The sequence below is a fragment of the Apus apus genome, chromosome 8, assembly GCF_020740795.1.
Source record: "Apus apus isolate bApuApu2 chromosome 8, bApuApu2.pri.cur, whole genome shotgun sequence".
Lineage (NCBI taxonomy): Eukaryota > Metazoa > Chordata > Aves > Apodiformes > Apodidae > Apus > Apus apus.
In genome coordinates, this window is record NC_067289.1 from 4,643,034 (window position 1) to 4,658,994 (window position 15,961).

General features: G+C 42.2%; 1 protein-coding gene across 3 annotated transcripts in view; it reads right to left on the bottom strand.

The window, feature by feature from the left end:
* AMER3 (APC membrane recruitment protein 3) overlaps nucleotides 1-15,961 on the bottom strand; it is a 38,228-nt gene that overhangs the window by 15,579 nt on the left and 6,688 nt on the right. For all 3 annotated transcript variants that reach the window (XM_051626522.1, XM_051626524.1, XM_051626523.1), the window contains exon 2: nucleotides 12,007-15,059. In XM_051626522.1, the coding sequence (XP_051482482.1) occupies nucleotides 12,024-15,038 (3,015 nt within the window). In that variant the 5' untranslated portion in view covers nucleotides 15,039-15,059 and the 3' untranslated portion in view covers nucleotides 12,007-12,023. The remainder of the gene's footprint in view (nucleotides 1-12,006; nucleotides 15,060-15,961) is intronic.

A 15,961-nucleotide genomic window follows, 5' to 3' on the forward strand; every position in this document is an offset into this window, starting at 1 on the left:
TTCTGTTCTGTGGATGATTGCCATATGATGTTCTTATAGATAACAGAATGCTATCTATAGATTTCCTGAGCTAATTAAATAAAATAAGGAGTGAGACAGTGCCTGCCAGTCAGGTTAAGGGTGAGATGCTCTTTCTACTTTGAGGCAAAGAGCCATATAATCAAGAGAAGTGCAGATGCATCAATAGCAGCAGAAGAGGGTCTGGAAATCTCTTCCTGGAAGACCTTCCTGGAAGTCTTGTGGCTTTGTGTCCAAACAACATACAAGAAAAGTCACAGAGGTCGATAAGGAACTGTCCTCTCTGCAATCTCTTTCCTGCAGGCAGCACAAATGTAATGCTTCTTCTAGCAGTGCTTTCTTCAGACCTGCATCTCCTCCCCTCCTGCAGAAAGGGATCAGTGCTAAGAAAGGTGAAAGAGGCAGCAGAAGCAGGGCAGTAGCACAGAATTCTGAAGAAGTTCAGTCTGATGATTAGAAATAAGAAAATCTGGCACTACATCCTAATGAAATGTGCTCAGGGTCTACAGTTGCTAAAAGCTGGTGCTGTTTTTTTAGAGACTGGTTTTGCTGAACTGATTTGCTACAGACCAATGGGGAAGCCTGTTTAAAACATAGTTAGGAATCCTGTTGTTTTTTTTTCTGAATAATAGTTTGGTGCCATAGAATTGCAAATTAACTCATCTATTCTAAGTACATACTGTTCTAATTTCTGTTAATTTAAAATATCTTCTTATAGCATTTTTCAAAAGCTTCATGAGTAATTAAAATAATAAAAGAAGGCCAGTGGTAGTTTACCAACGCACTAATTCTTGTAACTCAACATTAGGAGGTGGAATTTCATTGCTAACAAAGCTACTGTTGTCTGAGTCCTTCTAGGCAAAGAACCAGAAAACATTTCCAGGCTAAGTGGCAGCTACGTGAAACCTTCATTCTTTTCACACACGTAGAATCCCATCAGAAATGACAGTCACTAACAGGGCAGTTATTAATAGAACCAGTCTCAAAGACTGAAAAATTCAGCTTATTTGAGCACTGCAATTCTTGGGCCAAAATCTGTGCCCACTATCCCCCATGAGGGATAGCATGAGGAAAACTATGCGATGGCTGGTCGGGAAGCAGATGGTGAAAGGGGATGTGAAGGGATGGTCATGGCCTGTGTGCTCTGGGGAACAGTGCTTTGTCAGCCATTCACTGCATGGAGTCATGGGTGACTTGGGTGGATTTGCAATTACAGTTAATGCTCCATGATCCACGGCAATTACTCAGACTGTGTGCACACAGGGCTAGCTAAGGTGCCTCATAATGCAAATGCATGAGAACATACCATGTGTGATGGTGTGTTCTCTCAGAACGTAGGCTTGTCTGGCTTTCTTAGCTGCCGGAGCAGGCCAGGCCAGATAGAAGTTGTTCCATGCAAAAAAACATTTGGTTCTACTTCAGCATCCTCCCAGGAGCCCTTATTATCTGTTTTTTTTTCCCACTATTCAGGTTTTCCCTGCCCACTGAAAAGCCCAAATAATGGAGAGCTGTCAGCACTTCAAGCAGCTGCCTGACTGGATCACAGAAACGGATGTTGTGTTGACTGGGGAGGACCAACTATCTTGCACGCTGCCTGTGTATCCTGGGCTTATGCAGGAAAGAGGTATGAGATCTTGAGAAGTATAACAGACGAAGTACCTATAGGATAGCTGCATTGTGCTGCTCAGGTTGTTGCCAATGTTTCACTTGTAGGTTTTCCAGATGCCAGTACTTCATAAAAATTTTCATTGCCCCTTTTAAGGTTGCAAAATGCCTTTTAACTTCCTCAATGTCAGCTCAGCTACAGTGACTGTGCAGAAGGTCTGGCCACCATCTCCATTTTGGGATCATATCAGTGGCATCCTGAGTTGCTAAAAGGTCCGTCTGGTATATGACATTCATCCTGCCCAAGCCAAGTGGTGCTGGCTTTCAGGGGATTGTATTCTTCCCTTTACCCATTGCCAGCTTACTTGGTTCTCAGTAACCCAGCTATTCTATTATGGTTGTCTCCTGCCCTTATCCTCCAGGCCTTTTCTGGGTGGCAGCAGTAAAATACATAGCTTTAGAGTGCATTCCTACAGGATACTGGTTCTACCTTGCCAGAGTTTATCTCTGAAACTTGAAGTATATTACCAAGGTAAATGTGATGATTTATTATTCACTGTTGACTTTCAGCATAAAGACTTTTATGTTTGCTAGATGAGAAATCAATTAGGCCTATATTTGTTTGATAAAGAAATGGAGAAACTAGCTGTTAATACGTTTTGTTTTGTTTTGTTTTCCCCAGCACTGTCTGACAGTGTGGGCATCTTGGAAGTTCATTCCCGCATCTGTAGAGAAGCTAAAATACAGCTGAGGTTAGAATTAGGCCAATAATAGTATCCAATAACAGTTACTGCAATTACAGACTTTTCTTTTTTTCTTTGGCAAATAAAGGAGGATAGCACAACTCCTGACATAGGTCACATTTCAGCTCAGGGAAGAATCCTACCCTACTGATCTAGGGAGACAGGACACAGCTCAGTACTAGAAAGGTGGAGACTTCCTTTTCTGATCATGAAATCTAGAATTTTCTGAGGGCTCAGAAGTACACTGCAGAGCAGCAGTTTGCAGTTTGGGGTTCTGGGGTTACTACTGGTCTATAAAACTTGACAATATGGCTAGTAAATCGATTAAGAAAATAAAAACATGTTTTTTCCAAGAAAACAGACAAAAAGTAGGAAAATAGATTTACTGTATGAGCAAGCAATATTGAGACTAAATTTTATTGGGTTAAATGAAAGTTGCCTGGTCTCTGGACTTATTTTAGAAGCCTGCTTCATCTTTGGATTTCTTTTAGTACTTCGAAGACTAAATGACGTTTTGATTAAGTTTGAAATTCTGCAATAGAGACTAGTCTTACTTGGGAAACAATAAGCTGCCCCAGTATTATATTGTTAATAATATCTTTAATAATATAAAATGTGTAGGGTTCAGAGGTCAAGGGAGCAGTCAAAATAATTCTTCCTTTTAAGTGTCTGTGCAGATGTTTATCTCTCTAAAATAACATAAAGCCTACACATTTCTATCATTTGCATCACACAACCCTCAATCAGCTATAAGTGTCATTTTTAAATGAACCTCATCCATTCTTAGTTTGTGTTTTAAGCACTGTACTCAATCATACAGTCTAGCTGTTATTTTCTTTAATAAACAGAGTAGGAGAAAGTAGCATACCTTTCTCTAACAGAAAAGTTATTTATTAATTTTATTATGTGACTTTAAAGTAAAAGAGCTTTAGAATTGTGAAAAAAGCTAAGGGCATTGTAAAATGTGTAAGTATGATTCAGTAAGTGTTTCAAAATTTAGGAAGCTTTAGATTGCCACCCAGCTGTTTCCTGGCATGTTTTTGCTATCTCAGTAGCAAACTGCTTCCAAATACCTGATCAATCTTGGAAACTAACCTAAACAGCCTTGTCTTGATCTGTTAACTCTGGAACATGTAAGCATGGGGGCTTTGGAAGACGTATTTTCTGGGTGGTTTGACCACCATCTTAATTATAAATGGGTTTCAGGGAATTGGTTGCTATAGCAACAGTCCCAGTGCTTTTTTTCAGAGCAAAACTCAACTTGCCTGTATGTTTGAAGGAAGAAAGAATGGAAAAGGAAGGGAGACTGAGTTTATATTTCTCCAAGAGCCACAAATTGCAACGCCCTCTATTCAAAGTAATTAATAAATAATTAAAAAAAATATTTTAAAACGTAAAAAATTAAGTTTTTCCTGCCACTGACAAACTCCACTTGATGTTTGTGTAAAACACAACCTTCCCTTATTTCAGAAATGCAACTGCACCAGGGTTAATTATGGGTAACACCCAAGCAAATTTTTCGCAGAAGTGCAGCTGAAAACAGCACAACCTCTCTGAAAAAGCTGGAGCTGTGAAAATTTCTGATGCAGTGTTGTGCCCAGTGTCTCCTGCTGTAAATAAGGTTCCCCTCTCCATCTTTACTGAAGTAAGATAGAATTTATTTTGCTATTGATTTCTCTGGAAACATCTCCCTGGTTTTGTATTGCAGCCTAGAAGCCATGTTGGCTTGATTTTATTCCCTCTGTTGGCTGTGAGATGGAAAAATGTAACAAAGGGGTTGGAGGGGGGAGGTGTAAGTATCCTTAATCCTGCCTAATTTTAGGTTGTGGTTCTCCTGTCTCTGTGTCCTTCAGTCACTCTCTGCATCTCTACTAATGTGCTCAGAGCACAGAACCCTGTGGTTGCTTTTGGAGTCAAACAGAGCTTGACTGGCTTTTGTGGGCACAGCGCTGTGGGTGCTGTGCAAGCCTGTCTGTTCTCATAGTGTGCTGAGCACTCCATTTTCATGTTGTGCATAATCATTTACAATATGCTGCAGGTTGGGATTCTGTAGAGTCAGGACATTTCCTTTGAAGAATGGAACGGGGTGTAGGAGAGGAGCCTGTGATAGCAAAGAGCCAGTTCTAAATTATGACTTTGCTTCCTTTGTGTGAAATCTCTTTCCCAGCTGTTCCCCACTGCTTCAGTCTCAGGCAATGTGGTGGGGATGCAGAGATACTTTTAATCTGGGGAGGAGGCTCCCTGCCTGAAGAGGGGTTTCCAGGCCCTTGAGGGTAGGGAGAATTGTCTGGGAGAGGTTAGTAAGCTGTGAGGAGGCATCAGCTTGGCAGGCATGTGGGAAAAGGCTTTTGAAGTAGGTTCTGTCACCAAGAGGGAGCAGAAGGAATGTACAGCATGTGAGAGGAAAGAGTTGAGCCTGCTTGGGGCAAGGTAGAAGGAAAGTTAGAGGGAATGTTGTCAGGAAGGGAAAAAGAGGTAGATTTGGAAAGAAAAACACCAGTAAAGAAGACTAGTAAAGAGGAGATGAGTCAGTTCCTACTTGTTCTCTGTTGTGAAATGAGAAACATTTTATCAGAAATAAGACAAAGAAAACCTTCCTTTTTTTAAATCTCCAGTAATCTTCCCTGTATCTTGACCTGCAGACTGACGGTTTCCCCTTGGATGATATAATAATCTCAAAGGAGAGGGTAGCTAATTGTGGGAAAAGAGAAACTTGCTGGCTGCAATAGCATTGTATCATTTGTGCAGTTGTCATCACTGCCACTATTATTAAGTGCCACAAGATCTTCTAATCTTTACCTGAATGGGCCTGCCACGGCGCATGTACAGAGAGGCTTAGATTTAATGCCTTAATCCACATGAAAAATCTAATGTACATCACTTTTTTGCTTCTCTCTATCCAGACCTGTATTGCTGTCCAAGAACTGCAAAACTTTCTCACCTTCAAATGTTGTAAATGAGATGCAGTCCCCATTATTTGAATAGCATAAGAAACTCACCACACCAGATGTATAAATCTGGCCTTTCTTGAAGAACTGACAAGGAGAGCTTGACTTAAAAAAAAACAGCCTTCCGTAAGGCCTGAGGGGGAACCATGCCAATTTGGGACATTTCCTTGCAAGAGTGCAGTCTCTCTGTGCTACTGTTCATGAACAGTGGCTCATGACAACAGTGCTTCATGCCTTTTACTATGATGGTCACATTTTTTGCTCTTACTTTAGCCAGATTTAAAATGTTTTGGTTTAGGGTTTGGTTTGGTCAGTTGTTGTCACAGTTTGACTCAGGATTGGCAATTAAACCAGTGACAGTAATGCTCTTGATCCCCTCCCCAGAACTCCTGTAATCACTAGACAGATAATTACATGGTTGATTATGTCTAACTTGCTACTAGTTAAAAGACAGCTTACTGAAGGAAAAAAAAAAGTAAAAGGAGAATTGGCTTAATCTTGGCTCAAACCAGGACAGTTGTTTTTTTGAGAAAAATGCAGAAAATCTACTGGTGCTGAGGTTTCTGTGATTTCTGTCTCCCTGAACTATCAGTCTTTGTATACAAAGAGAGCCCAGACTTACATCCTGAAGCATGGCCTCCAAAAGAGGAAATTGAAAAGGAATATTTGGGAAGTTTTACAAAATTGATATGTACAGCACAATAGACATTAGATTTTAAGAGGTACCTGAAAGACACACAACACAGACAATGTTCATAACACAAAGTAGAAGGCTTTGAAGTTCATATGCTTAAATGAGTTTGGAAAACAGAGGACTAAACCCAGACATCCAGGAGAAACCACTTTCTGGTTTATGGCTTCAAAATTCTTCATTTGCCCTGTTTCTAATATGCCTTTTCCTCTGCAGCCCCTTGGCAGAGGTAGGATACAGTGTTGTTTGGAGAACTCTGGTTCTGTACCTCTGTGTGTGCTGGTAGGAGGAAGAGAACTAGAGATTGTACACTTGAGGTTCAAAAAGCTGAGGATATGCCTTGGATTCAGTGTCTCCATGCCTGTACACCAGATGAATGAGAAAGCCTTCTCTGTATCTGGCCACTAATCTCTCATTTCCCTTCTTCCTACTCTTATGCCTTCCTGGCCATCACAGCAAAGCAGAAATACAGTGGGTTTTCTTCAGAAAGATAACAGCTGATTCATCCCTTCATTTAAACAACTGAGGTGTTATTTGGCTCAGTCCCATGCAGATAATTACAAGGTGTTTATAGTGAAACTTCTATAGCTAAAACCTGATTTGTATTTTTGCAGTTAAGTGTCAGGCAAGACAAGATGCTGAGCCTCTGCATGTAAGCAGTTAATTTGTTTGCATTCTGCCTTGACTTCTCCCCATTTCTCACACAAAGGCGCTGTGTTTGTTTTGTATGTCCCGTCCCTCAGCCCATGCTGCTGTCCTCAGAAATGGTTTCCCTTTACTTTTTTCCTTCCATTGCCACCCCCCTGAAAATCTCAAATTCAAGGCAGAAGGAAACTGGGAGCGAAATTCTGCTCTCAGGGTTAAATCTGAGAATTGTTCCCCTGGCTTCAAATTTATGCTGATGCAATGAAGATGAGAATTTAGCTTTCTGTACTGTTGTCAACAAGGGAAAAATAGAGTCCCTATAAGACTGTATCCATGGAAACCATCCTACTGCAATAGTGGATAGAGCAGCAAATCAATTTCTTCATTTTTAAAATGAAACACATTTAACAACATTGTAGTGCATCTGCCATTTAAGAGATCATCTGTGCTGATTAACTGTTGAAAAACCCTTCTCTAACCAATGAACTGGCAAGAACATTTCTTCCTCCTGATACAATTCTGATTTTGGGCAGAGTAGGCATTGAGGACCAAGTCTCATGAAGACACTACAGTCAGAGCCGAGTTCAGAAGCAACAGTATTTAATGAAGGATAAAATTGTTTAATTTAGCATTGTCCTAGTTTAAGGCCAAATATCTGGGCACATGGTGACTAACACTCAAATATAATAGCAGAGGCAGTGGCCTGTCACTTCTGTCTCCTCGCTCTTTGCTTCTGTGGTACCATATGTGACAAACAGTACCTCTGTACTTTGTGATGCATTTGTCTGAACAGGAGGGCGGTATGTGCTTGTGTGTGTGTGCATGTGTGGCTGGTGGACTGTCAGATGAGATTTCAATATCTGGTTCAGTGCAAGATGATCTGGGCAACTCACATTATGGAGGTGTATGTTTCAGAGCTAGAGGCATTTCCAATGCAAAAAATATGCTGGCTGTCTCTGCACTTTACTGTTTTTACACATCACCATGTGAGACTTGAGAGAGGATTTCTTTGCTATGCTATGGAGAGAGCATGGAAATAGACAGATTTATTAGCCCAGGCTTTGAATGTACTGCCATAGTCTTTCCCTGCAGTTGCAGAGGGATTATGCTTTTATTTTTTCACCTATTAAGGCATCTCTTTGGCCATTTGAAAAATACTAACATAGTTCATCAGTCAGTTGCCTATGTGCAGAGTCTTTGATTTGCCTTTTTATCAAACCCAAATACTACAGTCTGCCTTTCCTATGTCTAGCAGATCTGTATGGGAGAATGCAGCCTTATGCAAGACAGAGGGAATCAAGTTGAACCAGAGAGGAAAAAATGGCATTACAGAAATTGTCTAGACTGTAAGTAGCCCTTCCGTTGGTGAGGATCAGATACACCTTCCTCTGGCACTTTGCAGAATCTAGACTGCATTTTATCTACTTCTGAATCTCAGTTCCTTGGTAGCAGCAATAACATGTGCAACACTATCTTCTTTTATCTACAGCTGCACTGTCTATTACAGCAATCCCTCTTTGATTGACACTAATCTATTTTTTTCTGACCTGAGGACATCCTTATTGCAACTTGCTTCTTTCATCACTGAAACACATAAAAAATCTTCAATTGGTGCATAATGTGGTGATTCAGCATTTGAATGAACGTACTGTTGGGAGCAGAGGTGGGTTTTGTTGCTCTGCCATGTCTGTCAGTTAAAGGAAGACAGTTCAAGCCATGTTAAGTGGTAGAAGTGGCTCAGTGGTCTGAAGCACTGCTGTTTGCAGAGAGTGCTTTGTTCTGCCTGTGTCTACTCACTATGACACACAGGGTTGTCTGCCTGTTCAGTCAGTTCCAGAGATTTCAACATTTTCCAACAGTCAGCAAAAGACATCCCAATGCACTGCTCTATTACAGTTTTCTTCTATTGAGGATGAACAGTTTCCTGCTGGAAAACATTGGTGGAAAAGCACAAACTTCTGCAGCTTTGTTTGTATGGCCCATGAACATACAAATCTCAGAATCCTCCCTGTAACCAGGGGATGGACAGCATTCACTTCCTAAGTCCTAGTCTTTTGATACTGAAAAATTAAAGTCATGCTTTTCATTGCACTTGCTGCTGGTAATTTCCTCCTTCTTCATAACCTTTCTATAGCCCCATGTAAGGATTACATTTGCCACTGGGTTCAAATTCCTGGTGAGCTCAGATATCAGGCATTTGAAAATTTCTCTCTAAGATGTCAGGGAGGGGAGAAATGGAAGAGGAGCTGGGACTGGCACTTCTTGCACCATTCTTTAGTGAATTTGTGCATCTGAGTTCAGTAGGATTGAGAAGCCCAGGAGACCAGGTGTGGCTCAGGAGAGCCCTTCTCACTAGTTGGAGGAGAGGATGGACTCATTTGTTGCTGTGAGTAGTGGGACATGTGGAGATGGGCTGAAAAACCTGGAGATTTTAATGGCTCTTGATACCATCTTTTTCTCTGCCCCATGACAAATGGCAAGAAGGTTGACCACCTCCTTTGCAGCACCTCCAGGTCAGGCCTGGGAGTCAATGGGATGAACAGGGGCTGCACTGGAGCTGCTTATGCAGCTTTTGTTCTGAAAGACAAAGCAGGAACTGCCTCTGGATCTATCACCTCTCTCACAGCTCCTGTGGCATTTTAAAACAGTGAACCTTGGAGCATTCTTCACATATAAGCTCTTGGGGTTGTCATGTCTACTGTAGGAATGTTTCTAGATGATGTCTATCTCCATGGATTCAGAGGTGACACCATGTTTGTATGTTGCCTCTCTTACACTACCATCCCCATGATTAAGTCAAAGATCCTGAGTCACCTTCAAAAAAAACCTCAGAATTTCTGGGAAACCTGTAGGCCATCTGTTAATGTGGGCAGGCAAGAAGACACTGGATAGGAAATCAAAGTCACAAGGCAGTTTTATATCTGTTACCACAGCCATTTCTTTTAAACATGTTAAATGACATTTTAATTATTGTCTCAATTATTTTTCTGTAAGAAATTATAACAAACAGCAAGCCTGTAGTGAAATGTTTCCCTGAAAGGAGACCATTCCTCAAAGTCACTTTATAGATATGCAAACCCCATCAATATTTTTAAATGCCATTCATTTTACAGTTAGAGAAACCTTTATAAAAAAAATCCCTGGGTTTTCAGGGACTCAGGTGGTAGTATTTGAACTGTCACATTCCTGGCACTGCAGGTAATATCAGTGCGGACACACATATGTGGCATATAGCAGCTGTCATTTGATGGAATGCAGTAGGAAGTGCCCCAAGTCCAGTAATGTCTACTTAAGATATGTCTTGTACAGTGTAAAGATGCAGTCTGTTACCACTTCTGACAGCAACTATGACTCCTTTCTCCATCACTACCAGAAAGTAAGGGGCTTCTCAAAATTAGAATCTCCCTGCATTCCCAACCTGCAAAGGCAGGGCTATTCTTAGCAGTTCCCTGTGGATTAATATTCACAACAAACTAAAAATAGCAGGCCAATGCATACATTGATCTGCTGCTGTGACCCTAAAAATCTATGCTTGGTACTGGTTTCTTACATATACTAGCTGTGACCACAAACCTTTCCATGCCTGCACTGATGTTTAATTTCAGAAATAATCTGAAGAGGCAAGTAGTTTGAAGGACTGTGGTGAGTTCCTGAATGGCAAGTGCTGCCCAAAAACCTGGTGACACAAGAAGGTGGCTTGCTAGTCAGTATTGTTTGCAACAAAAATGAAAAAACCCAAAATTATGTCTCTCTTTAGAGGAATTTGCTGATTAATAGGATATAATTAGACATTGTGTTAGTAAAAGGTATTGAAGACTGACCATCTCTGGCCCTTAATTTTATGCAGGACCCTGAAAAATATCCCTCCCTGCCATGAAAGACTTGTTAGTGGGGAAGAGCACTTTCACAAAGATGTAAATAGCAAAGCAGGTAACTGAAACTTCCAAGGTTTGAAAACTACAACTGTTTTTGCCTCATGCAGAGAGAAACACTATCCTTTTTAGTTTGTTCTGCTTGGGAAGCCTTCAGAGATGACCAGCAAGCAGTCACACTGCTGTGAGCAACAAGGGCTAGAGAAGTGTTGTGTTCTCTGGGTCCCTCCATTCAATAATGAGCTGTTCCTTAATTCTCTATCCTGGCCCTTCCTGCAGCCTCCTGTCCATCTTTCGTCACCTCCAAAGGCTTCTTCTCAGAGTGCCAAGACTGAGTAGAGTCCAGCCAATCTGTCAGATTTGGCAGGATACATGGTAGAGAATTTATACAGGTTTTATATTTCTATGACAGATTCCTCTCAGCAGCTGGAGGACAGAGGGTTTCTCAGCTGGCATAGAGTTAGAGCAGCACGTACAGATAGTACGTGCTCTGGCCTCCAACTTTGTGTGACAGGCAAATGTGAGCCAGCACAATGGCTGTGTTCTTTAACAGCTTTTCATGTGGTAGAGCAGAACTGTTTCTTACCCCATGTCAGAGACCAGATTCTGTATCTCCCCAGACTATCTTAAGTGTGGCTGAAGGATTTCAAAAGCAGCACAAACCCTGTAATCTCTGTCCTGAGAAGCCTGGCAAGCCTTGCACATAGAGCATGCCTTGACTTCAGCTCTTGCTGTGCCACAGTGCTGTTTGGCTGGAGACCAGCTACACCTGCTGGAGAGAGAGTCCAGGCTTGCAACCCTGTTGGGAAGAATATCCTTTTGGTACACTTAGCAGCAGCAACGTAGTATTGTGAGCTTTTTCTTGAAAGCCCACCATAGATACTCAGCTGCAGGACAGGGTGTGTCTGTCTGCACTCTGACTTAACATTGCAGATCTTTGGCTTTCTTATATGACCCCCTGCATAGCTGCTCACATATCAGGACTCCAGAAGAGAGGTCTGTTTAATAACCAGTTATCACTACAGAGGGGAAGCAGGGCATGATGTTTATGCTGTCGTTAGGTAGCAAGAGTATTTCATGACCCCATAGTGAGGAATCTGAGCTGAATGCTGCCTGCAGGCTGTGGCCAGGCAACCATATTCACCATGTTGTTCCAAATGTGACAGATCCTGGAGTGGAAGAAGTAAAAATTTTCCCTGCTTCAGGTGGTGTGAAAGCTTCCACCTAGTGGAACATGGGGCTTCAACCTTTACATGGGACTTGTAAGACTCAGTGGATGTGATTACCTGCTATACATGGTCTCTTGTTTGGGCAATTGTGTATTTTAAATCCTGATTACTCTTAGCTACCATGCTGAAGTGAAGGTTAAGAACAATGAAACTGGAAAACTGAGAAACCTTCAGTATGGATCACACTGTGCTACCATATGTGTCCCTCTGTTAAAAGGGAACATCTTTCATTTCACAGTTCCCACAAGTACTCACCTTCTCAACGCTGGCTGTTACTGGTGGTTCCCCCCTGCCAGGGCCATGTCTGGGGTGGCTGCCCCTGGGCGAGGGGACAGTGTGGTCCCAGTAGCCAAGTCATTGCAGGGGGTCTCTGCATAACTCCGTGGCCCTGGGCTGCCCTTGGCCTCCTGAGGCTGCAAAGAGTCAGCCAGAGAGACAGTGCTGCTGTATGAAGCTTGTGAAAAAGTAGCACGTATGTCTGAGCAGACAGGGTTAAAGAGAGGTAAAAATGTCGGTCTACTAAGAGTGGTAGCAGGGACAGAGTCACCTGGACTGAGATCAAATGGAAAGTCTTTTAAATATGAGAGTGCTTGATTATTTAGCTGGGCATATTCAAAATTTATCTTGCTTCTCGTGACCTCATCTAGGATATTTGCTCTGCTCTTCTGATCTTCTGAGCAAATTTGCTCCCCATTTTGCTTCAAATGATACAGACTGCTGGATTGGAAACTTGGCTCATGGTTGTATTGATTTGTGCTAGGAATACTGCAGTATTCTGGATTTTGAGCAATGTGATTGCAGTCATTTTGCAAAAATAACTTATTTTTGTACTGAGACATCTGACAAATTATATTGTTCATTTCATTCCCAATGCATTTGTCTTCCAGGTGCTTGTTTTCGTAGCTGATTTGTAATGATGCCACTTGTGTTACACAGTGCTCTAGGAGCTGCACTATGTTAGTACTGCTCTCCATTGGTGTGGGGCTCATGTAGCTCTGAAAGCCCCTGGGGGTAAGAGGCTGGAGTGGTTTGTCACAGGAAGTAGAGAGAGAGTGATACATTGGTTCATTCCTGTCTTCCATCTCCAGAGAATCCAGGAGCGAGGTTGCAGCAGTCTTGTAGGAGTAACATGATTCTACTTCGTGATTATCATCTAACAAAGGGTTTTCAGAGCTCTGGGAGCCACTCTCTCTGTTCAGCTTTTCTGGTAGTGGATTTTTATTTCCAGGTGTCTCATATCCATCTGAAATTGTCTCCTTCTCATTCTCAGTTGAAGATGTCTGCAGATTGTCTCCATGAGTCTGTGATTGTGGTGCATAACTTGATGATCTGGTGGTTTCCACAGTCCCAGGAACTGTAGATGAATCCTTGTGGTGACTCCTTATCTTTCCTTGGAAATCCAAATTACATGTGTCATGGCAAGAGCCCAGGCTGTGGTCTCTTTCAGCAATGTTTACTGAAGAGGCCTGTGTTGCATGTTTGCGTTCATCCAAAGACACATATAGGTTAAATGTGTTACATTCTTCCTTGCTTGGTTTCTCCTGCTGGGCTTCTGTGCTAACCTTCTGCTCTGGACTGGAACTGGGCAGGATCAATGAATCATTAGACTTTTCTGGCTGTGATTGAGGACTCTGAAGAGAGTCAGGGGAGGAGACAAGTCCTGCGTGTTTTCGCAGCCAGTTTATTATCCCCATGGTCAAGGAAAGCTCAGTATCACAGAGCTTTAGCAGACATTCTTTACCTTTCCATGTGCTGTGAAAAAAACCCTGGCTGATAATGTCTAGAGCTGGTTGGGAAGCCATGTTCTCCTCGGCTCCAACATGAAAGCTGTAAATGGACAAAGGGATTTCAATTGCTTGTTCTGAAATGCTTTCAGATGTGCACAAATCATCATCTAGGACGGGATTTATTTTTACTTCATTTGGGTCATAGAATAGCTCATAAAGGGCATCTCCACTGTAGCTGTCTCTTGGAAATCTACCTGGGAGCGCAGGGGTCTGAGCTTCCTTCATCTCATCATCTTGTCCAGGAGAGAAAGAATCATAGTAGCCTTCATCACTTGTGGATGTAGATTCCTGGTTGTCACTTTTTGGCGTTCCTGTCTCTGTGAAGCTCTCTTTGGAATTGTCACCTTCTTTATCAGTTGTCACTTGGGGGTCTGTCACAGGTGCAGCAGCCTGGCTTCTAGCCTTTTCCATGTCAGGACTAGGTGTCTTCAGTAACTTCTTATCAAATAGAGCACTCTGATGTAGCCTTACTGATTTGTTGATGTTGTCCCAAAATTTTGCAAATTCAACGGTCTCATTCTGGCCAGGAGAGGCCAGCTGTTCCACACCCCCTTGGAAAGAGCCCATGACTGGGCTGTCTTTATGCTTGCTTCGTCTCAGCAGAACTTCTTTGCTGTTCTCCAGCTCCATGTGAGCAGAGCCCTCATCAGCAAAGATTTCCCCACAGCCAGTGAGGGAATCAAAGCTCTTCAGCGAGGCAACATCTTCACACAGGGCATTGCAGCAGTCATAGGAAGAGTCAGACTGCAGTTCACTGTCTGAGCAGTCTTGTGACAAGCAGTCTGCTGCAAAGGTTTCTCCAGTTTTGAAAAGGTATTTTGCAAGACGCCCAGACAACTCATTCTTGCAGCCTGGAGAGGACAGATTCTTGTCCTTCTCAACCAGGATTGTGAGGCTTTCTGGTTTATTTTTTTTTATATGAAATATATCTCGGAGCCCTTTCTTAGATCTCTTGAGGGAAATCCTCTTCCTGGGAATGGTTTTTGCAACAGCTGGTACAAAAGGCATCTGTGGCACAAAGTTCCGGTAATCGATCATCTGACTGCTGCATGCAGACTGGCTGGGGCTGACCACACACTCCTTCTTACTGCTGGAGCTGGACATCCCTGAAAAGCTGATGCTATTGACAAGTCGCCCCTTACCCTTTCCAGCAAACCCTTCCTCACAAGCCCTGCTGCTGGGACTGCACTGCTCTGCTTTGTCTGCCTCAGTAACACACTCATGGGTTTTACTCTTCCTTACAAGTTTGTAGGAGGATCCAGATGATTTTTCCAGGCAGTTGTCACCAGCACCATTTTTTGCTGCTCTGGTGGAAAACCTGTAGTTCTTGTGTGTAGCCAAACATGCCAGCTGGACTTCAGCTACACTTTGGTTTCTCTCCAGAGCTGCCTTTTTGTCTTTCCCTGTATCATCTTTGTTGATAAGGACTGTGTGCTCTGGTGGCACTTTCTCATGTTGCACACTGGATTTTATGAAGGTCTTTCCTCTCTTGAGCTCCATGCTGCTTCCTCACATCTGTTTCTGTGAAGTAGAGAGAAGAATAAAAATATAGTGAGGTTGGTGGCTAGGACTTGTAAACTTTGAAAACAGCTGGAGAACAAAGGGAAGGATATTAAGCATTATATGATTGTTTTTGTTTGACACCAGAAGTTTCCATCACTGAGTCATGGTATTGTGTGAGAAACAGATTAAGTGAAACTGAAGGTATGTTGGCAATGGCTGTAATATCCAGCAAGGGGAGGAGAGTAAACATTCTGGCTTGGTAGCTGAAGCTCAGAGAACATCTTGGCTGTTAGGATTGAAGGGGTTTGGATTTAGGATTATGACTTCAGAGTGGATTTTACCAAGATAGAGGTCGTGTTCCATAAGTAGAAGAGGCATCAATGACAAGAGATGCCTGAGGAACTCTAACATGTGTGTGGAACAAGGAGGCAGCAGCTCATAAATCTGTACTTTTGAGAAGGATGAAGAGCTCAAGGTGGGAAATCTCCCAGAAAGAAAATGGGTGAAGCATTTGACACATGATGCTCGCTTTACATTAAAATAATTCTTACCTGTGAATAGAAAATCCATAAACCTTGCTACTACCCTGGGAAGTATGCTGAAACGGAATTACTGGTTTTGCTTTCTCCTGAGCATAATGTGTAATTTTCTGCATTCCTACTTTTATTGTAAAAAGTAAAAGGTGTCACGGTGATAATAATGACAGAAACTGTTTCCAGTTTACAACAAACAGTATAGTCCCACATTAAATCTGCTTTGGGCACTGATTAGCTGTTTCTAAAAATACTCTATTGCCTGTGTCAATACCAATTTTGGATTCTGCCTATACAGTTTAGTATTGAATCTATTTTATGTTTTCATACATCTGATTAGTCATTAATTATTTTAGCCATGACACTTCCCATTTTCCAGCGGTTCTT